At 46.0% G+C, this 26,655-nt stretch overlaps 1 protein-coding gene across 13 annotated transcripts in view; it reads right to left on the bottom strand.

The window, feature by feature from the left end:
* The window catches only part of AGBL2 (AGBL carboxypeptidase 2), a 75,592-nt gene that overhangs the window by 16,515 nt on the left and 32,422 nt on the right, over positions 1-26,655 (bottom strand). For 4 of the 13 annotated variants that reach the window (XR_012423231.1, XR_012423234.1, XR_012423232.1 and 1 more), the window contains 4 exons: positions 25,255-25,355; positions 14,172-14,238; positions 12,904-13,029; positions 12,300-12,397 (listed from right to left, as the gene is read on the bottom strand). Coding sequence is in view for 6 of the 13 variants with exons in the window: in XM_045370503.2 (XP_045226438.2) it covers positions 2,747-2,920; positions 5,960-6,046; positions 8,308-8,394; positions 12,299-12,397; positions 12,904-13,029; positions 14,172-14,238; positions 22,581-22,711; positions 25,255-25,355 (872 nt within the window). In the remaining 7 variants the exon portion in view is untranslated. Of the gene's footprint in view, positions 1-2,159; positions 2,921-5,794; positions 6,047-8,307; positions 8,395-12,298; positions 12,398-12,903; positions 13,030-14,171; positions 14,239-22,580; positions 22,712-25,254; positions 25,356-26,655 lie in introns of those variants that run through there. The other 9 variants (XM_045370503.2, XM_074013611.1, XM_074013613.1 and 6 more) reach the window with 4 other exon arrangements.

Genomic DNA, 26,655 nt, shown 5'->3' with positions numbered 1-26,655 from the left:
AGTAGTGATCAAATGAAGGGACCTTAGAGATCATTTCACCTGGACGGGCACTTCACTTTTAAGGTCAGGAAATAAAAGTTCAGAGCTGTTAAGCAACTGCCCCATGCCTACCCACCCCCAGTCTCCGTGGGATTCAAACTCAGGTGTTCTAAATGCCATGGTGGTGGCTCTTTAACGCACTCCAATGTTCTGAACCTAGCAAAACATCTGACTGCTTTGTTTTGCCTACTAGTCTTTGTTCTCCATCTAGATTTTAAACACAGGGGCAGCAGTGGAATCTTATGCATCAGTGCATTCTCCATAGTTCCTAAGTCAATCACTGCTCAATGCATCATTTTTTTTTTTGAGAAGGACTCTTGCTCTGTCGCCCAGGCTGGAGTGCAGTGGCACAACCTCAGCTCACTGTAACCTCCACCTCTTGGGTTCAAGCAATTCTCTGCCTCAGCCTCCTGAGTAGCTGGGATTACAGGCCCCTGCCACCACGCCTGGCTAATTTTTGCGTTTTTAGTAGAGACGGGGTTTCACCATCTTGGCCAGGCTGGTCTTGAACTCCTGACCTCCTGATCCACCCACCTCGGCCTCCCAAAGTGCTGGGATTACAGGCATGAGCCACCACTCCTGGTCTTTTTTTTTTTTTTTTTTTTTTAAGACAGAGTCTCACTTTGTGACCCAGGCTAGTACAGTGGCATGATCTCAGTTCACTGCAACCTCCGTGGCTAAAGCGATCCTCCCACCCCAGCCTCCAGGGTAGCTGGGACTACAGGCATGTGCCACCACACCCGGCTATTTTTGTATTTTTTTGCTAGAGACAGGGTTTCACCACATTGCCAAGACTGATCTTGTATAGCTGGGCTCAAGGGATCCACGTTGGCCAGGCTGGTTTCGAACTCCTGGCCTCAACTGATCTACCCACCTCAGCCTTCCAAAGGTGTGAGCCACTGCACCTGGCTTAATTTCTGAACAACTTTCAAACAAGGTTTGCTTTTGGGACTTGTCCTTTAAGGATATCCTTTTAGGGATAAAAAGTGGGGTTTTGGCTGGGTGCTTTCTAGATACTTAAAATGCTGACTAATAGTTTTAGGATGTAAGTAAGCTGCGGCATAGGAGTAGGCCATGTGCAAACTCCCTATATAATGAGTATGGGGTCCGGGTGTGGTGGCTCATGCCTGTAATCCCAGCACTTTGGGAGGCCGAGGTGGGCGGATCGCGAGGTCAGGAGTTCGAGACCAGCCTGGCCAACATGGTGAAACTCGGTCTCTACTAAAAACACAAAAATTGCAGCCGGGCGCGGTGGCTCACACCTGTAATCCCAGCACTTTGGGAGGCCGAGACGGGCGGATCACGAGGTCAGGAGATCGAGACCATCCTGGCTAACGGTGAAACCCCGTCTCTACTAAAAATACAAAAAATTAGCCGGGCGTGGTGGCGGCGCCTGTAGTCCCAGCTACTCGGGAGGCTGAGGCAGGAGAATGGCGTGAACCCGGGAGGCGGAGCTTGCAGTGAGCCGAGATCACACCACTGCACTCCAGTCTGGGGGACAGAGCGAGACTCCGCCTCAAAAAAAAAAAAAAAAAAAAAACACACAAAAATTAGCCGGGTGTGGCGGTGGCACCTGTAATCCCAGCTACTCAGGAGGCTGAGACAGGAGAATCGCTTGAACTAGGGAGGCGAAGGTTGCAGTGAGCCAAGACTGCTCCACTGCACTCTAACCTGGGTGACAGAGCAAGACTCCATCCCCCCCCAAAAAAAAAAGAGCATCTAGGAACTCTCTGTACTCTCTCCTCAATTTCTCTGTAAATCTAACTGTTTTAAAATATTTTAAAATACTCCTACATTGGGATTGCAATAAAATTTGTGTTGTCACGTGGTTCTAATCACTAGTAATCCAGGTAGTGATGGTGGCTGAAAGTTTAAAAGTGATAATGAAAAATGTGCTAGAGAACTTTCAATCCCATGTGATAGAAAAAAAGTAGTCAAAATAGGGCTCCTAGCATGAGCTGGAGTGACCCCCCTTTAAATGACTCCAGCGTGTTGACATGACAGGCTGCAGCTGGCCGACTTTGCTTGGTGCTCAGGAGAGGCTATTGGAAAGAAAAGGCGGATAAAAAATATCTGTTCACATAAAATTATGCAGTTAACCAATCAAAGGAAACAACTGGTTAGAGAGAAAGAATTTTAATCATCAGGCTAAAAAATTTACAAAACCTCATTGAACATAAGATACACAACATTAAATTCTGGGTAATACATGCATGCATTGTTATTTCTATGTGAGAATGCCTCATTCTGAGCAAACCTGACATACAGCAGTAGGACTGACTGTCACTGGAAAGCTTTGACACAACACTTTTTTTTATATAGCACATTCCCAAAATGTGTTTAACATAGAGTTTCATTTTCCAAAATTGATTTGCACATAATTTTAGAGAGAAGTATCTATTGGTTAAAATGAGGTATATCTGTGCTGCCATGAAGTGTGCCATGAGAACACACTTCAGTTTCTCTAAAGCATTTTTATATATCATAATAAAATTTCATTTTATGAAAAAATAGTTGAATTCATGAGATATGCATCTTGACCACATGCCCACAGTGTAAGTACCAAGTGTAAGGTCAGTGCATGATGAGTGCACAACACAGTATACCACGAGTAAATGCAGTTCCCAGTCATACATCTCCCCCATTACAAAATGTGTCTAATCTCAAAATCCCTGACGAAGTCCTTGTGTGCACAGCCCAGGCTCACCTACGGGTATGTGTATATGTGCAAGGAGGGGTATGCCGCCATGGCAGCACAGTCTCTCTTTGTGGCAGGATATCTGCTCCCAGGCCAGTTTGGCTTCATACCTGGAGCTGGCTCTTGGCTGGAGTTTATGGTTCTCTTTGGAGAGCATGATACTGTAAAGCCTGGCTTCTTATTCTGTGCAAATAAGATTTTTAAAAGTTGAATTCAATTTATTTTGCCATTTCTAAAGATGTAGTTAGGGTTGGGGTTGGCTTTACAAGGAGTTAGTGAGAAGTATTTGCATTTCTTCCCCAAATATAAAAGTAGTTGACACTGTTATAGAACAGAGGTGAATTGAGCCTTTGTCCTGGTCCCTCAGCCAAATCTAGGTCAACATCAGAAACATTTTTTTTTAAGGTGGAGTCTTGCTCTGTTGCTCAGGCTGGAGTGCAGTGGCACAATCTCAGCTCACTGCAACCTCTGCCTCCTGGGCTCAAGCAATTCTCCTGCCTCAGCCTTCTGAGTAGCTGGGATTACAGGCATGCACCACCACACCCGGCTATTTTTGTTTTTTAGTAGAGATGGGGTTTCGTCATTTTGCCCAGGCTGGTCTCAAACTCCTGACCTCAAGTGATCCTCTTGCCTTGGCCTCCCAAAGTGCTGGGATTACAGGTGTGAGCCACTGTGCCTGGTCACCCAAAATGTTGGGATTACAGGTGTGAGCCACCACACCAGCCAACATGGGCAACATTTTAATTGCCCCAAAAAGCAGAAGGACTGCATTTTATAAGCTGTCTAGAAACATTAAACAAAAAAAAGAGAAAAACAATCTATCAAGGTGGCAGATTGCCTCATTTTTTTCAATTATGTTTATCTGACACGTTATAGAAGTTAAATACTCACATCTCTGTTACACAAAATCACACTATAAATTTTAAGAAAATATGAGGTAGGATAATCGCTTGAGCCTGGCAGGCAGAGGTTGCAGTGAGCCGAGATCACGCCACTGCACTCCAGCCTGGGCGACAGAGCAAGACCCTGTCTCAAAAAAAAAAAAAAAAAAAAAAAAGAAATTTTAAGAAAATGAAGTAAAGATAAAGGTTTGGATAACAGTCATCTACTACACTGGATTTAATTGAATTCATGGTTATATGTCAGAACCTAATTAGGATATTTCAGTTCTGGGATATAGTTTTTGCTACTCGTAGGCTTCCAGCAATGAACGCTAAGTGAAGAAAGAGGACAAGCTCATTATTGACTAGTCTGTCAGGACTGAAACTCTCTTTAACTTGACTTTATTTAAGCCTATATTTTCACTGCTCTTCATTTTCTGTCATAATATGGTGATTGGACTATCAGTCTTGTCACTCCTAGAGGATCTTGTCTTCATGTCTTTTAAGGACTTTGCACATAGTAGACACTAGAAGACACTGATAGGTAAATGAGAGCATCAGCGCATGAATTCCCAAGCAACAGACTTGGGAAGACAGCAGGGACTCCATCCACTGGGAGAACCATTCACTCTATATCTGGTACACCTAACTTAATCCACTGATTCTCAACCTGTGTTTCACCCAGACTCATGTGAACAACACCTCCTGTATACATACCCTGGGCTATTAGAAACAACAGCTTACTAGCTGTTTCGCCACCTCTTTTTTCTTTTTTTTTTTTTTTTTTTTTTTTGTTTTGAGACGGAGTCTCGCTCTGTCGCCCAGGCTGGAGTGCAGTGGCCGGATCTCAGCTCACTGCAAGCTCCGCCTCCCGGGTTCACGCCATTCTCCGGCCTCAGCCTCCCGAGTAGCTGGGACTACAGGCGCCCACCACCGCGCCCGGCTAGTTTTTTGTATTTTTTAGTAGAGACGGGGTTTCACCGGGTTAGCCAGGATGGTCTCGATCTCCTGACCTCGTGATCCACCCGTCTCGGCCTCCCAAAGTGCTGGGATTACAGGCTTGAGCCACCGCGCCCGGCCCTCTTTTTTCTTAAGATGGAGTCTCACTGTCACCCAGGCTGGAGTGCAGTGACGCGATCTCAGCTCACTGCAATCTCCGCCTCCAGGTTCAAGCGATCCTCCTGCCTCAGCCTCCCAAGGAGCTGGGACTACAGGCGCCTGCCACCACACCTGGCTAATTTTTTGGTTTTTAGTAGAGATGGGGTTTCACCATGTTGGCGAGGCTGGTCTCGAACTCCTGACCTCAGGTTATCTGCCCACCTTGGCCTCCCAAAGTGCTGAGATTACAGGCGTGAGCCACCACGCCTGGCCTCGCCACCTCTTTTTTCCTCCCTTTCAGGAAAAAACATGTGAGTGCAAATGAGCATGACGAATGTTATTATAAGGATAAACATGAATTCATTCAAACTTACTATTTTTAAAAATTTTCTATATTTTATTTATTTACTTATTTAGAGACAGAGTCTCACTCTGTCACCCAGGCTGGAGTGCAGTGGTGCAATCTTGGCTCACTGCAAACTCTGCCTCCTGGGTTCAAGTGATTCTCCTGCCTCAGCCTCCCGAGTAGCTGGGGTTCAAGCATGCACCACTATATCCAGCTAATTTTTATATTTTTAGTTGAGACAGGGTTTGGCCATGTTGGCCAGGCTGGTCTTGAACTCCTAACCTCAGGTGATCCACTCTCCTCAGCCTCCTAAAGTGCATGGAGGTGTGAGCCACTGCACCTGACCAAACTTACTCTTTCACTTTTTTTTTTTTTTTTTTTTTGAGACGGAGTCTCGCTCTGTACCCAGGCTGGAGTGCAATGGCACGATCTCAGCTCACTGCAACTTCTGCCTCCTGGGTTCAAGTGATTCTCCTGCCTCAGCCTCTCCAGTAGCTGGGATTACAGGCGCACACCACCATGCCTGGCTAATTTTTGTATTTTTAATAGAGACGGGGTTTCACCATGTTGGCCAGGCTGGTCTCTAACTCCTGACCTCAAATCATCTGCCTGCCTTGGCCTCCCAAAGTGCTGGGATTACAGGCGTGAGCCACTGTGCCTGGCCTAAAACTTGTTCTTTTAAAAAAGCAACTAATTCACAAAACTTGGTACTGAATGGTCAGTGGTAACTGTAGCCTGAGGGTGCAAAATGCCTTAGATGTGCACCTGAGCAGAACAAATCCAAGAAGGTAAAACTGGACTGTGCATCACCGCCCCTCCAAATTACATAATACATTTGAGAACTAATTAAAATGAATCGCTGGCATGTAACTATATACAGTATATTAGGTGAAGTACCTGCATTCTCCCTTTATTCTTAGGCAGAATCAGGGTGGCCATTGATGGGTCCAGGGAGGTGTCTTTGTCTCTTCTATTTAAATTTGTCTAAAATAAATGAACATATCCTCACTAAATTTTCCACTTGAACAAGTGCGATTACAGTGAATATACATTATTTGTTTGCTTCTTATTCATACATGTTGATTCACTATGATATTCCCACACAAAAGGACAGGCAAAACATAATTCAAAGAAGGAAAAACAGTTCGAAGGAGGAAAAGTGACTAATGTACTGAGTGCCTACGATATGCCAGGTGCTTTACACTTTCACACTAATTCACACAACAACCTTAGGATGTAGATATTATCTCCGCAGTATTTCAGATGCAGAAACTTAGCCCCGGGGTGGTCGAATGGCTCACAGAATATTAAACTGTGGGGCTGAAAGTTTGAACTCAAGGCAGACTTCAAAATTTATGCTCTTGCCACCAGCTGTGCTCTGTGGGGATTCCCAGTATTGCACAGTGAGGCCTCATTACAGCACTGTTAACTATAGGGTAGTGTTCCACATGAGGAGGCCCATTCTGCACCCTATCCCCTAAGAATCAGCTACTATTGTACCAAAATATTTTTTTTTTCTTTTTTTTGGGGGGGAGACAAAGTCTCACTCTGTCACCTAGGGCGGAGTGCAGTGGCAGGATCACAGCTCACTGTAACCTTAAACTCCTGGACTCAAGTGATTCTCCCACCTCAGCCTCCCAAGTAGCTAGGACTACAAGGGCAGGCTACCACATCCAGCTAAGTTTTAAAATTTTTTGTAGAGATAGGATCTTGCTATGTTGCTCAGGCTGGTCTCGACTTCCCGGCCTCAAGTGATCCTCCCACCTTTGCCTCCCAAAGTGCTGGGATTACAGGTGTGAGCTACTGTACCTGACCTCAAAACCCTTTTTTTTTTTTCTTTTTTTGAGACAGGGTCTTGCTATGTCGCCCAGGCTGGGGTGCAGTGGTAGGATCACAGCTCACTGCAGTCTTGACCTTTCAGGCTCAAGCAATCCTCCTACCTCAGCCTCCCAAGTAGCTAGGACTATAAGCATGCACCACCATGCCTAGCTAATTTTTTTTTTTTTTTTTTTGGAGACACAGTCTCACTCTGTTGCCTAGGCTGGAGTGCAATGGCGCAATCTCAGCTCACTGCAACTTCTGCCTCCTGGGTTCAAGCAATCCTTGTGACTCAGCTTCCTGAGTAGCTGGAACTACAGGCACACACCATCATGCTCAGCTAATATTTGTATTTTTTTTTTTTGAGAGGGAGTCTCACTCATTGCCCAGGCTGGAGTGCAATGGTGTGATCGCAGCTCACTGCAACCTCCGCCTCCGGGGTCCAAGTGATTCTCCTGCCTCAGGAGCTGGGATTACAGGTGTGCACCACCACACCTGGCTAATTTTGTATTTTTAGTAGAGATGGGGTTTCACCATTTTGGCCAGGCTGGCCTTGAACTCCTGGCCTCATGTGATCCACCTGCCTTGTCCTCCCAAAGTGCTGGGATTACAGGCATGAGGAGCTGCACTGGACCAAACTTACTCTTTTTTAAAAAAGCAAATAATTGGCCGGGTGCAGAGGCTCACGCCTGTAATCCCAGCACTTTGGGAGGCCGAGGCGGGCAGATCACCTGAGGTCAGGAGTTCGAGACCAGCCTGACCCACATGAAGAAACCCCATCTCTACTAAAAATACAAAAATTAGCCAGGCATGGTGGCACATACCTGTAATCCCAGTTACTGGGGAGGCTTAGGCAGGAGAATCGCTTGAACCTGGGAGGCAGAGGTTGCGGTGAGCTGAGATTGTGCCATTGCACTCCAGCCTGGGCAACAAGAGTGAAACTCCATCTCAAAATAACAACAACAACAACAACAAAAAAGCAAATAATTCACAAACCTTGGTACTGAATGGTCGGTGGTAACACTGCATGTGAAGCACACCTCTTAATTCATGGCAACACTCTGTGTGGTGTTAACCTCGTAAGGCTGAGAACAGGTGCATTATTCCCTGTCACTTTCTTACCTGACATGTTGCCATGGCGTTTCAAAATAATGGCTGCCTAAAAAATGTTCGTTGAAATGAAATGAAATTTTCAATGGCAAGCTTTTAGCCTAGGTGGGCTCCTTCCAGCCCTGCTATGCCCCAGGGGCCAGGTGATTTGTAGCCTGAGGATGCAAAATGCCTTAGATGTGCACCTGAGCAGAACAAATCCAAGAAGGTAAAACTGGACTGTGCATCACCGCCCCTCCAAATTACATAATACATTTGAGAACTAATTAAAATGAATCGCTGGCATGTAACTATATACAGTATATTAGGTGAAGTACCTGCATTCTCCCTTTATTCTTAGGCAGAATCAGGGTGGCCATTGATGGGTCCAGGGAGGTGTCTTTGTCTCTTCTATTTAAATTTGTCTAAAATAAATGAACATATCCTCACTAAATTTTCCACTTGAACAAGTGCGATTACAGTGAATATACATTATTTGTTTGCTTCTTATTCATACATGTTGATTCACTATGATATTCCCACACAAAAGGACAGGCAAAACATAATTCAAAGAAGGAAAAACAGTTCGAAGGAGGAAAAGTGACTAATGTACTGAGTGCCTACGATATGCCAGGTGCTTTACACTTTCACACTAATTCACACAACAACCTTAGGATGCAGATATTATCTCCGCAGTATTTCAGATGCAGAAACTTAGCCCCGGGGTGGTCGAATGGCTCACAGAATATTAAACAGTGGGGCTGGAAGTCTGAACTCAAGGCAGACTTCAAAATTTATGCTCTTGCCACCAGCTGTGCTCTGTGGGGATTCCCAGTATTGCACAGTGAGACCTCATTATAGTACTCTTTTTTTTGAGACAGTTTCACTCTTGTCACCCAGGCTGGAGTGCAATGGTGCAATCTCAGCTCACAGCAACCTCCACCTCTTGAGTTCAAGCGATTCTCCTGCCTCAGCCTCCCAAGTAGCTGGAATTACAGGCGTCTGCCACCACGCCTGGCTAATTTTTGTATGTTTAGTGGAGACAGGGTTTTGCCATGTTGGCTGGGCTGGTCTCGAACTCCTGACCTCAGGTGATCCACCCACTTTGGCTTCCCAAAGTGCTGGGATTACAGGCATGAGCCACCGTGCCCGGGCAGCACTGTTAACTATAGGGTAGTGTTTCACATGAGGAGGGCCCATTTTGCACCCTATCCCCTAAGAATTGGCTACTAACTATTGTACCAAAACCATTTTTTTTTTTTTGGGACAAAGTCTCACTCTGTCACCTAGGGTGGAGTGCAGTGGCAGGATCACAGCTCACTGTAACCTTAAACTCCTGGACTCAAGTGATTCTCCCACCTCAGCCTCCCAAGTAGCTAGGACTACAGGAGGGGCAGGCTACCACATCCAGCTAAGTTTTTTATTTATTTATTTATTTATTTATTTATTTATTTTTTTGAGATGGAGTCTTGCTCTATTGCCCAGGCTGGAGTGCAGTGGCGTGACCTCGGCTCACTGCAACCTCCACCTCCCAGGTTCAAGTGATTCTCCTGCCTCGGCCTCCGGACTAGCTGGGACTACAGGGACGTCTAGCTAATTTTTTGTATTTTTAGTAGAGACGGGGTTTCACCATGTTAGCTAGGATGGTCTCAATCTCCTGACCTCGTGATCCGCCTGTCTCAGCCTCCCAAAGTGTTGGGATTACAGGCATGAGCCACTGCGCCCGGCCCGCATCCAGCTACATTTTAAAATTTTTTGTAGAGATAGGATCTTGCTATGTTGCTCAGGCTGGTCTTGACCTCCTGGCCTCAAGTGATCTTGACCTCCTGGCCTCAAGTGATCCTACCACCTTTTCCTCCCAAAGTGCTGGGATTACAGGTGTGAGCTACCGTACCTGACCTCAAAACTGAGCCCCGCTTTTTTTTTTTTTTTTTTAAGCAGGGTCTTGCTCTGTCACCCAGGCTGGGGTGCAGTGGTAGGATCACAGCTCACTGTAGCCTTGACCTCTCAGGCTCAAGCGATCCTCCTACCTCAGCCTCTCAAGTAGCTAGGACTATAAGCATACATTACAATGTATAGCTGATTTTTTTTTCTTCTTCTTTTTTTGAGACAGAGTCTTGCTCTGTCACCCAAGCTGGAGTGCAATGGCGCAATCTCAGCTCACTGCAACTTCTGCCTCCTGGGTTCAAGCAATTCTTGTGACTCAGCTTCCTGAGTAGCTGAGACTACAGGCACATACCACCACACCCAGCTAATTTTCGTATTTTTGGTAGAGATGGGGTTTCACCATGTTGGCCAGGCTGGTCTTGAACTCCTGGTCTCATGTGATCCACCCATCTTGTCCTCCCATAGTGCTGGGATTACAGGTATGAGCCACTGTGACCAGCCATGTCTAGCTAATTTGTAAAAAATTTTTTGTAGAGATGGGGTCTTGCTATGTTGCCAGCGCTAGTCTCGAACTTCTGGACCCAAGCAATCCTCCTCTCTCAGCCTCCCAAAGTGCTGGGATTACAGGTGTGAGCCACCATGCCTGGCCACCCAGGCTGGAGTACAGTGGTATGATCATGGCTCACTGGAGCCTCCAACTCTGGTCTCATGTGATCTGCCCACCTCAGTGTCTCAAATAGGTAGGACTATGTGCACCACTATACCCAGCTAATTTTTGTTTATTTTTTTGTAGAGATGAGGTCTCACTATGTTGTGTAGGCTAGTCTTGAACTCTTGGGCTCAAATGATCCTCCTGCCTCGGCTTTCCAAAGTGTTGGGTTTGGCTAGGCACAATGGCTCACACCTGTAATCCCAGCACTTTTGTAGGCTGAGGCAGGCGGATCACCTGAGGTCAGGAGTTCAAAACCAGCCTCGCCAACATGGTGAGACCCCATCTGTACTAAAAATACAAAAAGTAGCCAGGCAAGGTGGCAGGTGCCTGTAATCCCAGCTCCATGGGAGGCTGAGGAGGGAGAATCACTTGAACCTGGGAGGTGGAGGTTGTAGTGAGCTGAGATCGCGCCACTGAACTCAAGCCTGCTTGACAGAATGAGACTTTTGTTTCCTTTTTTGTGTCAAAAAAAGAAACAAAAAAGAAAACACACAAAGTGTTGGGCTTTCAGGTGTGAGCCACCATGCCTGGACAGCCTATTTTTTTTACAATAAAAAATCAAGGATTTTGGCCAGGCATGGTAGCTCATGCCTGTAATCCCAGCACTTTGGGAGGCCAAAGTGGGTGGATTACTTGAGCTTAGCAGTTTGAGACCAGCCTGGGCAACATGTCGAAACCCTGCATCTAATAAAAATACAAAAATTAGCCAAGCATGGTGGTGGGCACCTGTAATCCCAGCTACTCCAGAGGCTGAGGCCCAAGAATCACTTGAACCCAAGAGGTGGAAGCTGCACTCCAGCCTGGGTAACAGAGTAAGACTCTGTCTCAAAAAAAAAAAAAAAAAGAAAAAGAAAAAAAAAAAATCAAAGATTTTATAGCCATAAAACTGTAAAGTACTAAACATTGGTTGAGTGTCTCTCCTCTGTGTTGCCACTGCATACTACTCTGTGATACAATTTCCTACTTACTTGCTGAAATCTCCACCGGAGTCTGAAGTCCCTGAGGCAGGGATAGTATTTTATTCAAGGTTGCATTCACAGCATCCAGTAAAGGGACTGGCATGTAGTAGGTGCCCAATAAAATTCGTTGATTTATTTTAAAATAAAATTTGAGGATTGAGTAGATGGGTGGGTAGATGGATGAATGGATGGTAAGTAAGGCAGCCCATTCTTATGTTCTTGGTGTAAAATCACAAATCACCAATATTTGATTCCAGACTTCAGTCATGTCTAATCCAAAGCAGTGTCAATGTCTCCCCCAGTTTTATTTTTATTTTATTTTTTATTTTTTATTTTTGAGACGGAGTCTTGCTATATAGCCCAGGCTGGAGTGCAGTGGCTGTCTCAGCTCACTGCAAGCTCCGCCTCCCGGGTCCACGCCATTCTCCTGCCTCAGCCTCCGGAGTAGCTGGGACTACAGGCGCTCGCCACCTCGCCGGCTAGTTTTTTTGTATTTTTCAGTAGAGACGGGGTTTCACCGTGTTAGCCAGGATGGTCTCGATCTCCTGACCTCATGATCCGCCTGTCTCGGCCTCCCAAAGTGCTGGGATTACAGGTTTGAGCCACAGCGCCCAGCCGTCTCCCCCAGTTTTAATGTTTTCTTGCTCCCAGTGGCAGTATCAGGTTAGGGTAACATAAATGGCTACTACATTTATCACCTTGTGGGAGAGAGGTGCTAATCTGAGAGGTTAGAGAATTTGTGTGACAAAGAGTCAAAAACAAAAATACTACCTCATTTAACCTCGGGTTTTCATTTCTCATTGGTAAAAAACTGGAACTCTCTGAGTTTTTGAAAAAGGCTGGATGCTTTTGCAGAGTAGAAGCAAATTCCTAGGATTGAGTAAAAAGAGAACATTTTTCAATTGATATATTCAAAATTGATCCAATTTACCCAACAGCAAAACTTGTACCTCTGAAAGCACATTTGTCTTTTGAAAGCAGAGGGTATGGTGTGAGTGTGGCAGCTTGGACAAAGATTGATGAGCTATCCAGCTGTCTGAGCCTGGACCAGGCCTGGCCCCCAGCCATCCATCTACTCCTGACTAGCTCTGGCCACTACCATTCCAGTACCATGTCTTTCCTCTGGAAATTCAGACTTGGCTAAAACCCAGACTTCCTATGCCAGAGTATAGGAGAGGATCAGTGGACCAAGGCTGAAACCTGCTCAGAGATGCCCAGAGGGCCCCTGGAAGATTCTGATCCCAAAACAGAAAGTTTCCCCCTGCCCCAATCTCCATCCCCTTTTTGGTTTAGCATAAACTTTAACCCCCTTTCCTTCTCCCTCTATGGAATGCTCTGAAACCAGACAGTAGAAATAGCCAGCAAGGCTTTCTTACTGAGGTATCTTCTGTTAACTTTAACTTCCACATCAAATTTTTTTTCTGATACTGCTCATTTCGCTGTTTCCTAGTCTGAAGTGACTTCTTTTTTTTCTTCTTAAACATCTTCTTCTTCTGAGTCAGCTATTCGGGAAAGTAGAGAAACTGGTCATTGAGGATTCCAGAACTAGGACCGCCCACATGTGGCACTCTTCATGCAACGCTCAAGACACAAAGGCTAACTCGGTATGCAGCCTCATGGTGTTGGTTTGGAGAATAAACAAACAGTTCAGTTCCCTCCTTACTGGAGGATGCTTCCTACTTAACACCCCCAAATCCCACTGTTATCGATAAACTGCCAAAGGGGTACTTATGGTTAGGCGCCTGTAATCCGAACACTTTGGGAGGCTGAAGCGGGTGGATCACTTGAGGTCAAGAGCTCGAGACCAGCCTGGCCAACATGGTGAAACCCCATCTCTACTAAAAACACAAAAATTAGCCGGGCAGGGTGGCAGGTGACTGTAATCCCAGTTACTCAGGAGGCTGAGGTAGAAGAATTGCTTGAACCCGGGAGGTGGAGGTTGCTGTGAGCCGAGATCACGCCACTGCACTCCATCCTGGGTGACAGAGTGAGACTCCATCTCAAAAAAAAAAAAAAAAAAAAAAAAGGCCTGGTGCGGCGGCTCACGCCTGTAACCCCAGCACTTTGGGAGGCCAAGGTGGGCAGATCACGAGGTCAGGAGTTTGAAACCAGGATGGCCAACCATCTCTACTAAAAATACAAAAATTAGCCAGGCGTAGTGGCGTGCGCCTGTAATCCCAGCTACTCAGGAGGCTGAGGCAGGAGAATTGCTTGAACCCAGAAAGTGGAAGTTTGCACCACTGCACTCCAGCCTGGGAGACACAGCAAGACTCCATCTCAAAACAACAACGACAACAACAGTAAAAAAAACCCACAAAGGGGCACTTATACCAATAACCAAATATCTGTGATTTACAATATGAAATCAGATTACTTATGGCAATAATGTCAGGTCCAGATAATAATGATCATTAGACGTGTGGTTAAAATATTCAGTTTGGGTGTTACCTTAAGGTGGCCTTAATAATTAAGCAAGAAAGTTATAAAGGACAAAACGAGAGACTTTAGGGCAGGGTGACTAGTTAGGACACTATTGTATATTTTCTGTGGGTCTTAGGACAGCTGGAAAATTCCAACAAATTGGCTGCCAGTGTCATGATTTTTTTTAAGGCTGCTATTTCCTGGGTATAAGAGCTCAGCTTACCTCATCTGCTATGTTTGCTAGGTGAACAGGAAGACCATCTGAGAGAGAACTGTCAGAGCCACTGGTGCTGTTTCCAAAAGAAAAAAAAGAAGAGGAAGTAACTGTCATTGATATGTCTAGGAAGCATAACATTTACCAGACCAGCTGTATGGGATTAGGATTAGGATATCTTCTAGTCTACTATTTCTCTCATTGTCTATGCTTCAATTACTAAAAATTATTATTTTCTTCCTTTTTTATATTTTTGGGACAGGGTCTCACTGTGTCACCCAGGCTGAAGTGCAGTACTGTGATCATAGATCACTGCAGCCTTGACCTCCCGGGCTCAAGAGATCCTCCCACCTCAGCCTTCTGAGCAGCTGGGACTACAGGCTCATGCCACCATGCCTGACTAATTTTAAAAATTCTTGTAGTCACAGGGTCCCACTATGTTGCCTGAGCTGGTCTTGAACTTTTGTGTTCAAGCGATCCTCTTGCCTCAGCCTCCTAAAGTGCTGAGATTACAGGTATGAACAACTGCGCCCAAGCAATTACTAAGAATTCTTGATGGCCGGGAGCGGTGGCGCACGCCTGTAATCCCAGCATTTTGGGAGGCCGAGGGGGGTGGATCACCTGAGGTCAGGAGTTTGAGACCACCCTGACTAAAATGATGAAACCCTGTCTCCACTAAATACAAAAAAATTATCTGGGTGTGGTGGCGCACACCTGTAGTCCCAGCTACTCAGGAGGCTGAGGCAGGAAAATCGCTTGAACCTGGGAGGCAGAGGTTGCAGTGAGCCAAGATTGTGCCATTGCACTCCAGCCTAGGCGACAAGAGTGAAGCTGTCTCAAAAAAAAAAAAAAAGAATTTTTTTTGAGACGGAGTCTCACTCTGTCAGCCTCCCGAGTAGCTGGAACTACAGGTGCCCGCCATCACGCCCAGCTAATTTTTTGTATTTTTAGTAGAGATCGGGTTTCACCGTGTTAGCCAGGATGGTCTCGATCTCCTGACCTCATGATCCGCCCGCCTCGGCCTCCCAAAATGCTGGGATAACAGGCATGAGCCACCGCACCCGGCCCCAAAAAATGAATTCTTGACAAGCACATTCATTCATTCACTCCGAACACCTACTGCATGCCAAGCAGTGTGTTAGGCACAGGGAGCACAGATGAACGAGGCAGAGCCTTTGGCACCAAAGAGTTTGCAATTCATATGGCAAAGCAAATACTGGCCAGATGGGCAAAATCGCCCTTGGTGGAGGTCGTGAGAGGCCACAGGATTCTCAATGCGCAGGCCTAGAGAACAGTAGAGGACTGTCATTTGTTTGAAAACAAGGGATCTTTCTCATTTATTCCTCTTTGGCTGGCACCAATTCAGAAATCCAGGATCCTAACAGGTACTTTGAAGAAATGTATTCAATGTATAAACAAATGCATTTAATAAACAGTCTGAGCCTGGGTGACACAGTAAGTCGCTGTATCTACAAAAAAAATTTTTTTCTTAATTAGCTGGTAGTGGTGGTGCCTGCCTGTGGTCCGACACTCGGGAGACTGAGATAGGAGGACCAGTCTCAGGAAGGAGACTAGGAGGACTAGTGCCCAGGAAGTTGAGGCTGCAGTGAGCCGAGATTGTGCCACTGCACTCCAGTCTAAGCAAGAGAGCAAGAACCTATCTCAAAAAATATATAAATAACAAAAAGAACCTTCAGGTCAGAGACCAAGATCACTTTTATCACCCCAATTTTCCTTCAAAAGTTTTGAATGAGGCCAGGCATGGTGGCTCATGCCTATAATCCCCACACTTTGGGAGACCAAGGCAGGAGGGATTGCTTGAGGCCAGGAATTAAAGATCAGACTGGGCAACATAGTGATGCCCTGTCTTTATTTAAAAAAAAAAAAAAAAGTTGCCTAGGCATAGTGGCTCACACCTGTAATCCTAGCACTTTGGGAGGCTGAGGCTCAAAGATCTCTTGAGCCTAGGAATTTAAGAACAGCCTGAGCAACATGGCAAAACCCTGTCTCTACAAAAAAATACAAAAATTAGCCAGGTGTGCTGGTGCACACCTGTAGTCTCAGCTACTGGGGATGCTGAGCTGGGAGGATCATTTGAGCCCAGGAGGTTGAGGCTCCAGTGAGCTGTGACTGCGCCACTGACTCTAGCCTGGGCGACAGAGCGACACTCTTTCTAAAAAAAAAAGTTGTGGATGCTCATTTAGACTAATCTAAAGTCTTCCCTCACAAACTGTGTACTCCCCCTTTCTGCAAGGGCTAGGATGAATGAAAACTCAAATAATCAAACCTTTCTTTCTTCGTGTCTTTTGCTTAAGTGTCACATTATATTTTCCCCTTTCCTGGGGTTTAGTTGGCTAGAACCAAGAGCTGTTCTCTATGATGGGGGTCTATACATACAGTTTACTGGCACAAGGCCAGGCGTGGTGGCTCATGCCTATAATCCCAGCACTTTGGGAGATCGAGACGGGCAGATCACTTGAGGTCAGGAATTCAAGACAAGCCTGGCCAAAATTGTGAAACTCTATCTCTACTAAAAATACCAAAAAAATTAGCTGGGTGTGGTAGCAGGTGCCTGTAATTCCAGCTACTCGGGAGACTGAAGCATGAGAATTGCTTGAACCCAGGAGGTGGAGATTGCAATGATGCAGTGAGCCAAGATCGCACCACTACACTCCAGCTTGGGTGAGAGAGTGAGACTCCATCTCAAAAACAAACAAACAAAAAACATTTGTAGAGCTCAAATCACATGGGAGAAGTCAGCATTTCAAACCATTCAGCTGCCCAGCCCTTCATTTGTTTCTGCTCCCCTCGCTCCTCTCAGTGCACAATGAGTAGTCCCACAGAAAGACAGCAGGAAGAAAACCCCATCTCTGATCTAATTCCCAATTCCCTGTTCTCACAAGGTTTTTTTCTAGTGGACACTGGAAGTCCTGTTGGTAGAAAACGTTAGCAAATGGGACAAAAGCACTAAAAGCAGTGTGTCCCAGAAAGTGTCAAAACCCATGTGTGTACATACACAAGGCAAACTCAAACTGGGCTTGTACACTCACAGTCTGCTTTCCTTTGCAATTGTGACAATGGATAGGTGGAACCCCACTGGAGGCTGTGACAGCCAGTCTCTTGAGGCAGAGGCTGGCAAATTGGTTTCAATAATTCTTAACCATGTGCATCAAAGTGTCCCGGCTGAGCCACTAGAATGTAGAGTCTGCCTGTTTCTGAATTGATTCCCCTTGGGCCCTATTTATTTCTTTTTAAATTTTTTAAAAAATAGAGATGGGGTCTCACTATGTTGACCAAGCTGGCCTCCAACTCCTGGCCTCAAGCAATCCTCCCATCTTGGCCTCCCAAAGTGCTGGGATTACAGACATGAGCCATCATGCCTAGCCACACCTTGGCACTATTTCTATGAGTTGATAAGCAGAACACACTTTTTTTTTTTGAGACAGGGTCTGTGTCACCCAGGTTGGAGTACAGTCGTGTAATCTTGGCTCACTGCAGCCTTGACCTCCTGGATTCAAATGATCCTCTCACCTTAGCCTCCCAAGTAGCTGGGACAACAGGCATGAGTCACCATGCCTGGCTAATTTTTGCATTTCTTGTAGAGACAGGGTTTCTCCATGTTGCCCAGGCTTGTCTTGAACTCCTGGGCTGAAGTGATCCGCCCATCTTGGCCTCCCAAAGTGCTAAGACTACAGGTGTGAGCCACTGCGTCCAGCTGGCATTTTGTTTTTGAGGCTGTATTTGGAGAGGGGTTGGTGCAGAGGTCTTGGTTAGTTAGGCATAGGATTCTAAGAGAGTGGAAGGGATGACACCGTGAATGGGCCACACGACCTGGCCTAATGGCCTACTTTAAGTTTAAGGTCCCTAAAGAAATATTTGTGAGACTCAGAATTGCTTTTGGGCCCCGGTGTCAGTGTGCCATAGAGTGGATGAAAGAGCCATCCCTTTTCCACTGTCCACCACAGACTACAGTGCAGCCTCTGTCAGAAGACTTCCACGCCAGTCCAGAAGCCTGAAGGTAGCTGGGTCATCCATGAGGCACTTTAGCCAGTAAGTTAGAGTAGAAGGTATTCTTGCACACCTGGGAGACATAACCTTTTGGGGGCTTCCTAAATAGCTGGGGAGACTATGAGGGTAGAGATGAGATCCTGAATGCTAAATTAATTTAAAAAATATTTATTGAGCTCTTCCTCTGTGCTAGGTACAGAACAGGTACCATTCTAGGTGCATGAGATACACAGCAAACGAAAAGATCTCTGACTTTGTGGAACCTGTCTCCTAGTAGAGGGAAACAGACAATAAACAACAGATACTGGTTGGGTGCGGTGGCTCACGCCTGTCATCCCAGCACCCTGGGAGGCCAAGGTGGGTGGATCACCTGAGGTCAGGAGTTCAAGACTAGCCTGGGCAACATGGTGAAACCCCATCTCTACTAAAAATACAAAAATTAGATGGCCGGGTGCAGTGGTTCATGCCTATAATCCCAGGTCTTTGGGAGGCCGAGGTGGGCGGATCACCTGAGGTTGGGAGTTCAAGACCAGCCTGACCAATATGGAGAAACCTCATCTCTACTAAAAATAGAAAATTAGCCAGGCTTGGTGGCACATGCCTGTAATCCTAGCTACTTGGGAGACTGAGGCAGGAGAATCGCTTGAACCCGGAGACAGAGGTTGCAGCGAGTGCAGTGAGCTGAGATTGCACCATTGCACTCTAGCCTGGGCAACAAGAGTGAAATTCTGTCTCAAAAAAAAAAAAAAAATTAGCGGGGCTTGGTGGTGGGTGCCTGTAATCCCAGCTACTTGGGAGACTGAGGCAGAAGAATTGCTCAAACCCGGGAGGCGGAGGTTGCAGTGAGCCGAGATCACGCCATTGGACTCCAGCCGGGGCGACAGAGCGAGACTCCATCTCAAAAAAAAAAAAAAAAAAAAATAGGCCAGGTGCAGTGGCTCATGCCTGTAATCCCAGCACTTTGGGAGGCCGAGGTGGGTGGATCACCTGAGGTCAGGAGTTCGCAACCAGCCTGGCCAACATGTTGAAATCGCGTTCTACTAAAAATTAGCCAGCCGTGGTGGTGGGTGCCTATAATCCCAGCTACTCGGGCGGCTGAGGCAGGAGAATAGCTTGAACCCAGAGATGGAGGTTGCAGTGAGTGGAGATCATGCCATTGCACTCCAGCCTGGGCAACAAGAGCAAAAGTCTGTCTCAAAAAAAAATAATAATAAAAATAAATAAATAAAACAGATACAATAAAGACTTAAATGATATAGAATGACAGAGGCAATAAATGCTATGGAAAAATGTAGAGCACCTAAGGGGGATAAGGAGTGGCAGGAGGGTGAAGGAGGGGAGCAAGCTGTAGCATTAGAGTAATGTGTATAGATCATGTTGAAAAAGGCAGCATAGGTCGGGCGCGGTGGCTCAAGCCTGTAATCCCAGCACTTTGGGAGGCCGAGGCGGGCGGATCACAAGGTCAGGAGATCGAGACCACAGTGAAACCCCGTCTCTACTAAAAATACAAAAAATTAGCCGGGCGCGGTGGCGGGCGCCTGTAGTCCCAGCTACTCAGGAGGCTGAGGCAGGAGAATGGCGGGAACCCGGGAGGCGGAGCTTGCAGTGAGCCGAGATCGCGCCACTGCACTCCAGCCTGGGCAACAGCGTGAGACTCCGTCTCAAAAAAAAAAAAAAAAAAAAAAAAAAAAAGAAAAAGGCAGCATTTGGCTGGGCGCGGTGGCTCACGCCTGTAATCCCAGCACTTTGGGAGGCCGAGGTGGGCGGATTGCCTGAGGTCAGGAGTTCCAGATCAGCCTAGGCAACACAGTGAAACCCCGTCTCTACTAAAATACAAAAAATTAGCCAGCCATGGCAGCGTGCGCCTGTAGTCCCAGCTACTTGGGGGGCTGAGGCAGGAAAATTGCTTGAACACGGCAGGCGGAGGTTGCAGTGAGCCGAGATCATGCCATTGCACTCCAGCCTCAGCCTGGGTGATAGAGCGAGACTCTGTCTCAAAAAAAAAAAAAAAAAAATGGGTTAGGGTGGAGGCCATAGAGGTATCGGGAGGCCTATAGCCTTACAGGCCATTGTAGGGTCTTTGGCTTTTTAAATCTGAGTCGGGGAGATACTGACGTGCTTTCAACAGATAAATGATATGATCTGATTTAGGTTATTTATTTATTTATTTATTTATTTATTTATTTATTTATTTTTTGAGATGGAGTTTCGCTCTTATTGCCCAGGCTGGAGTGCAATGGTGTAATCTCAGCTCACTGCAACCTCCGCCTCCCAGGTTCCAGCGATTCTCCTGCTTCAGCCTCCCGAGTAGCTGGGATTACAGGCATGTGCCATCACACCCAACAAATTTTGTATTTTTAGTAGAGACGGAGTTTCTCCATGTTGGTCAGGCTGGTCTTGAACTCCTGACCTCAGGTGATCTGCCAGCCTTGGCCTCCCAAAGTCCTGGGATTACAGGTGTGAGCCACCGTGCCTGCTTTAGGTTTTTTAAAAAATCACTCTTCTGGTTTTTTTCAGTCTTGCTAGTCCCTTCTTCTCAGTCGCCTTTGCTGGCTCCTCCCCTGTTAAAGTTGTATTATCCAGCTCAAACCTCAGACTTCTCTATCTGCACTTACTTCCTTGAGATCCCGCCAGTCTTTTTTTTTTTTTTTCTGAGATAGGGTCTCACTCTATAGCACAGATTGGAGTACACTAGTGTGGCCATAGCTCACTGCAATCTCAAACTTCTGAGCTCAGCAATCCTCCTGTCTCAGCTTCCAAGTAGCTAGGACTGACTACAGGTGCAGGTGCATGCCCCTACCCAAGGCTATTTTCTTTCTTTCTTTTTTTTTTTTTTGGAGACCAGAGTCTTACTCTGTCACCCAGGCTGACATGCAATGGTGCAATCCCAGCTCACAGCAACCTCCACCTCTCGGGTTCAGGCAATCATTCCTCCCGCCTCAGCCTCCTGAGTAGCTGGGATTACAGGTGCATACCACCACACCCAGCTAATTTTTGTATTTTTAGTAGAGATGGGGTTTCACAATGTTGGCCAGGCAGGTCTTGAACTCCTGACCTCAAGTGATCTGCCTGCCTCGGCCTCCCAAAGAGTGGGAATTATAGGTGTGAGCCACCTCATCCAGACCCCATCTAGTGTTAAGGTTTAAATATTATCTACCAGGCTGGGCATGGTGACTCACGCTTGTAATCGCAGCACTTTGGGAGGCTGAGGCAAGCAGATCCCTTGAGCTTGGTAGTTAGAGACCAGCCTGGACAACAGGCAAAGCCTGTTCTCTACAAAAAATACAAAAATTAACCAGGCGTGATGGTGCACACCTGTAGTCCCAGCTACTTGGGGAGCTGAGGCAGGAGGATTGCTTGAGCCCAGGAAGTTGAGGATGTAGTGAGCAGAGATCATATCACTGCACTCCAGCCTGGGTGGAGAGCAACACCCTGTCTCAAGAAAAAAAATCATCTATCCAATGATGCCTCTCTCCATTGGTCACTGGACCTCTCCACTGAACTCCAGACCCATATATCCTACTGCTTGTTCGAGGTCTCTACTAAATATATAATGGACATTACAAACTTAACAAGCCTAACACTAGACTCCTGATCTTCACTACCTCCCTAATTTTTTCCACTCCTTTGATCTTTCCCATCTCAGCTAAAGGCAACTCCATCCAACCAATTGTGGAGTCATTCTCTTCTTTTCTCATGCCCATATCCAATCCACAGGCAAATCCTAATGTTTATAATTTCAAAATATATCTAGAATCCAACCAATTCACACATCCCCCCGCAACCACTGCTGCTACTCTGGTCTAAGCCTCCATTACCTTTTACTTGTATTATTGGTCTAAGCCTCCATTAGCTTTTACCTATATTATTGCGAGAGCCTCCTATTGAGTCTCCCTGGTTAGAACTTCCCTCTTTACGATCTACTTTTCACACAGCAGCCAGTGTTCCTGTTGAAACTAAAACCTGTCAAATCATGATATTTCTCTACCCAAAACCTTCCAAAGGCTTTCCATCTCCCTTGGAGTGAAAGGCAAAGGCTTTGCAGTTCCCTATAAGGCCCTACACAAACTGCCTGCCCAACTCCCTACTCCTTTCTAATGGCTAAAACAGAGGCTGGCAAAGAATACACACTCTTTTGTTTTTTTTTTTTGTTTGTTTGTTTCTGAGCCTTTTGCCCACACTGGAGTGCAGTGGCATGATCTTGGCTCACTGTAGCCTTAACTTCCCGGGCTCAGGTGATCCTCCCACCTCAGCCTCCCCAGTATCTAGGACTACAGGCATGGATCACCAAGCCCAGCTAATTTTTGTATTTTTTGTAGAAACAAGATCTCACTATATCACCCAGGTTAACAACAAAGTATTAAAAAACAAAAACAAAAACAAAAAAAGCCTCTGTTGTTTCTTTGTTACCTGGATTCAATGTCAGACAAAGAGATGTCACTCCAACTTTCTTCTAAATCTACATCTTGTCCAAGTTCATGGAATTTCTTGTGGATTTCCTGTCGTAAAAGCTCCTTAAGCTCTGCTAGACACTGAGTGAACTATTAAAGTGAAAAAAAGAACTATTTTGATAATTCATTTTATTTTATTTATTTATTATTATTGTTTTTGAGATGGAGTTTGACTCTTGCTGTCCAGGCTGGAGTACAATGGCGCAATCTCGGCTCACTGCAACCTCCACCTCCTGGGTTCAAGTGATTCTTCTGCCTCAGCCTCCCAAGTAGTTGGTATTACAGGCATGCGCCACCACACTCAGCTAATTTTGTATTTTTAGTACAGACAGGGTTTTACCATATTGGTCAGGCTGGTTTTGAACTCCTGATCTCAGGTGACCCACCTGTCTCAGTCTCCCAAAGTACTGGGATTACAGGCGTGAACCACCATGCCTGGCCCATTTTATTTATTCATCAAATACTTACTAAGTGTATGCTGAAAGGAATTTTATTTATTGCTGCGAACACAAAGATGAATAACCTGCACCCCTGCTAGCAAGGACATGTTAACAGAAAATTACATAAGCTGGAGGAACAGATAGAAATTTTCTTTAGGGCAGAATATCAATGAGCACTGCTCTAGCCACTTTTCTCTGGCTAGAGCCAACTTCTTCTTTTTTATTTTATTTTTTTGAGACAGAGTCTTGCTCTGTCACCAGGCTGGAGTACAGTGGCGTGATCTCAGTTCACTGCAACCTCCGCCTCCCAGGTTCAAGCCATTCTCCCGCCTCAGCCTCCTGAGTAGCTGGGACTACAGGTACGCACCACCATGCCCAGCTACTTTTTGTATTTTTAGTAGAGACGGAGTTTTACCACCATGTTGGCCAGGATGGTCTTGAACTCCTGACCTCGTGATCCACCTGCCTTGGCCTCCCAAAGTGCTGGGATTACAGGCATGAGCCACCATGCCTGGCCGCCAAGTTCTTCAACAATGCAATAGTCTATTTTATTTTATTTTATTATTATTATTTTTTTTAAGATGGAGTGTTGCTCTGTTACTCAGGCTGGAGTGTAGTGGCATGACCTCTGTTCACTGCAACCTCCGCCTCCTGCGTTCAAGTGTTTCTCCTGCCTCAGCCTCCCGAGCAGCTGGGATTACAGGCACTTGCCACCACACCCAGCTAATTTTTGTATTTTTAGTAGAGATGGGGGTTTCACTGTGTTGGTCAGGCTGGTCTCGAACTCCTGACCTTGTGATTCACCAGCCTTGGCCTCCTGAAGTGCTGGGATTACAGGTGTGAGCCACTGCACCTGGCCTGATGATGATTATTATTAGTTTTTTTTTGTTTGTTTTTTTGGGAAGACATAATTAACAAGGCAAGACCTCAGAAAGGCCATAGGGGAAGTCAACAAGTGCACACAGAGCAGAGCTAATTTTGGAGAAGAGAACAAGACACGTGGCTGGGCACAGCGGCTCAAGCCTGTAATCCCAGCACTTTGGGAGGCTGAGGCGGGCAGATTACCTGAAGTCAGGAGTTCCAGACCAGCATGACCAATATGGTGAAACCCTGTCTCTACTAAAAGATACAAAAATTAGCCGGACGTGGTGGCGCACACCTGTAATCCCAGCTACTCAGGAGACTGAGGCAGAAGAATCGCATGAACCAGGGAGGCAGAGATTGTAGTGAGCCAAGTTCGCGCCACTGCACTCCAGCCTGAGAGACAGAGGGAGACCCTGTCTCAAAAAAAAGAAAAAAAAAAAAAAAAAAGACGCTTGATTTTCTAAAATAAGAGAAAGGAAAGATAATTTGTGTTGTAGCTGGGCACAGTGGCTCATGCTTGTAATCCCAGCACTTTGAGAGGCTGAGGCAGGAGGATCACAAACCCAGGAGCTGCAGACCAGTCTGGTAACAGAAAAACCCTGTCTCTACAAAAACTTAAAAATTAGCTATGTGTGGTGGCGCATACTTGTGGTCTCAACTACTTGGGAGGCTAAGGTGTTGAGGCTGCAATAAGCCGTGATCACGCCATTGCACTTCAGCCAGGGTAACGGAGTGAGACCCTATCTCAAAAGAAAAAAAAAAGAATAGGTGTTGCCATAGGTAAATCCAGAAGTGAGGGAGATGTGTTCTAAAGGACTGTCTCCATCTTCTTGGTGAATTATGAGGTCTTACCATTTGTAGATGGTATGCAGGCTGGGGGCTTTCTTATTTTCTTTTATTATAAAAACTTCAGAAAAACTAGTAAGAGGAAAATAAAGATAGCCTGTAATTCCACTGGGCTCACTTTGGACCCATGTGAAACTGATCACAGCAGCATCATCACATTTCTTTTTTTTTTTGAGTCTCGCTCTGTCCCCCAGGCTGGAGTGCAGTGGCGTGATCTCAGCTCAGAGCAACCTCCGCCTCCTGGGTTCAAGTGATTCTCCTGCTTCAGCCTCCCGAGAGCTGGGATTACAGGTGCACACCACCATGACCAGCTAATTTTTTTTTTTATTTTTAGTAGAGACGGGGTTTCACTATATTGCCCAGGCTGGTTTCGAACTCCTGAGCTCAGGCAATCCACCCACCTCAGCCTCCCAAATTGCTAGGATTACAGGTGTGAGCCACCATGCCTGGCCTTCACCACATTTCTTGAAACCCCATTTTTACCTTGGTTTGGTCAGGATCACAAAAGTCCAGAAGGGTGTCACAGACATGATAACCTAAGGACTTCAGATCTTCGATGGTAAAGTGGGTGTCTCTTTTACTCCCTGGAAAAAAAAAACCCACAAACATTTCCAATTAAATCTTAATGACTGAATATAAATTTAATTTATGATTATCGTTTTAAAAATACCTCCACTGGCCGGGCACAGTGACTCACACCTATAATCCCAGCACTTTGAGAGACCAAGGCAGGCCCTTCACTTGAGCCTAGGAGTTTGAGACCAACCTGGGCAACATGGCGAGACCTTGTCTCTACAAAAATTACAAAACTTAGCCTGATGTTGTGGCATGTGCCTATAGTCCCAGCTACTCAGGAGGCTGAGGTCGGAGGCCAAGGTGGGAGGATCGCCTGAGCCAGGGAGGCAGAGGTTGCAGTGAGTTGAGAGTGCGCCACTGCATTCCAGCCTAGGTAACAGAGGGAGACGCTGAAACAAAACAAAACAAAACACCTCTTATTCTAGAATATTATGCTTTAGGAGAGTGTAGCTCTCCTAGTTTTAGTTTGGTTCAGAAAAATCTTTGGCAATGAAAAAATTATAATCATGATGGTTCTAATTACTGAGGTTTTTACTTCATGTTAGGCACTATGGCAAGTGCACTCCGTGTACCATCTCGCTAAGCAGTACCTACAATGCAAGTACTATTATTATTGCAGTAAAAGGAAAATGAGGCTGGACATGGTAGCTCATGCCTGCTGTCCCAGCACTTTGAGAGGCCGAGGCAGGAGGATTGTTTGAGCCAGGGAGTTTGAAGCCAGCTTGAGCAACATAGGCAGACCCTGTCTCTACAAAAAAATAAAAAAATTAGCTGGGCATGGTGATGTGACCAACTACGTGAGAAGCTAAGGTGGGAGAATCACTTGAGCCTGGGAGGTTGCAGAGAGCCATGATCATGCCACTACACTCTAGCCTGGGTGAAAGAAACCCTGTCTCAAAAAAACAAAAAAAAAAAAATAAAATAAAAATGAAAATAAAGAAAGGAAAAAAAATGAAGTTCAAAAAGGCTAGATAATTTACCCAAGAACACAAAACTTGTTAATGGAGCTGAAATTCAACCCCCTATCTGCCTGATTCCAGGTTTTTTTTTTTTTTTTTTTGAGACGGAGTCTCGCTCTGTCGCCCAGGCTGGAGTGCAGTGGCCGGATCTCAGCTCACTGCAAGCTCTGCCTCCTGGGTTTACGCCATTCTCCTGCCTCAACCTCCCGAGTAGCTGGGACTACAGGCGCCCGCCACCTCTCCCAGCTAGTTTTTTTGTATTTTTAGTAGAGACAGGGTTTCACCGTGTTAGCCAGGATGGTCTCGATCTCCTGACCTCGTGATCCGCCCGTCTCAGCCTCCCAAAGTG

This window comes from Macaca fascicularis, chromosome 14, assembly GCF_037993035.2.
Source record: "Macaca fascicularis isolate 582-1 chromosome 14, T2T-MFA8v1.1".
In the NCBI taxonomy this organism is placed as follows: domain Eukaryota; kingdom Metazoa; phylum Chordata; class Mammalia; order Primates; family Cercopithecidae; genus Macaca; species Macaca fascicularis.
Note: the sequence above shows the minus strand (reverse complement) of the source record. Positions and strands in the feature narration are given on the sequence as shown.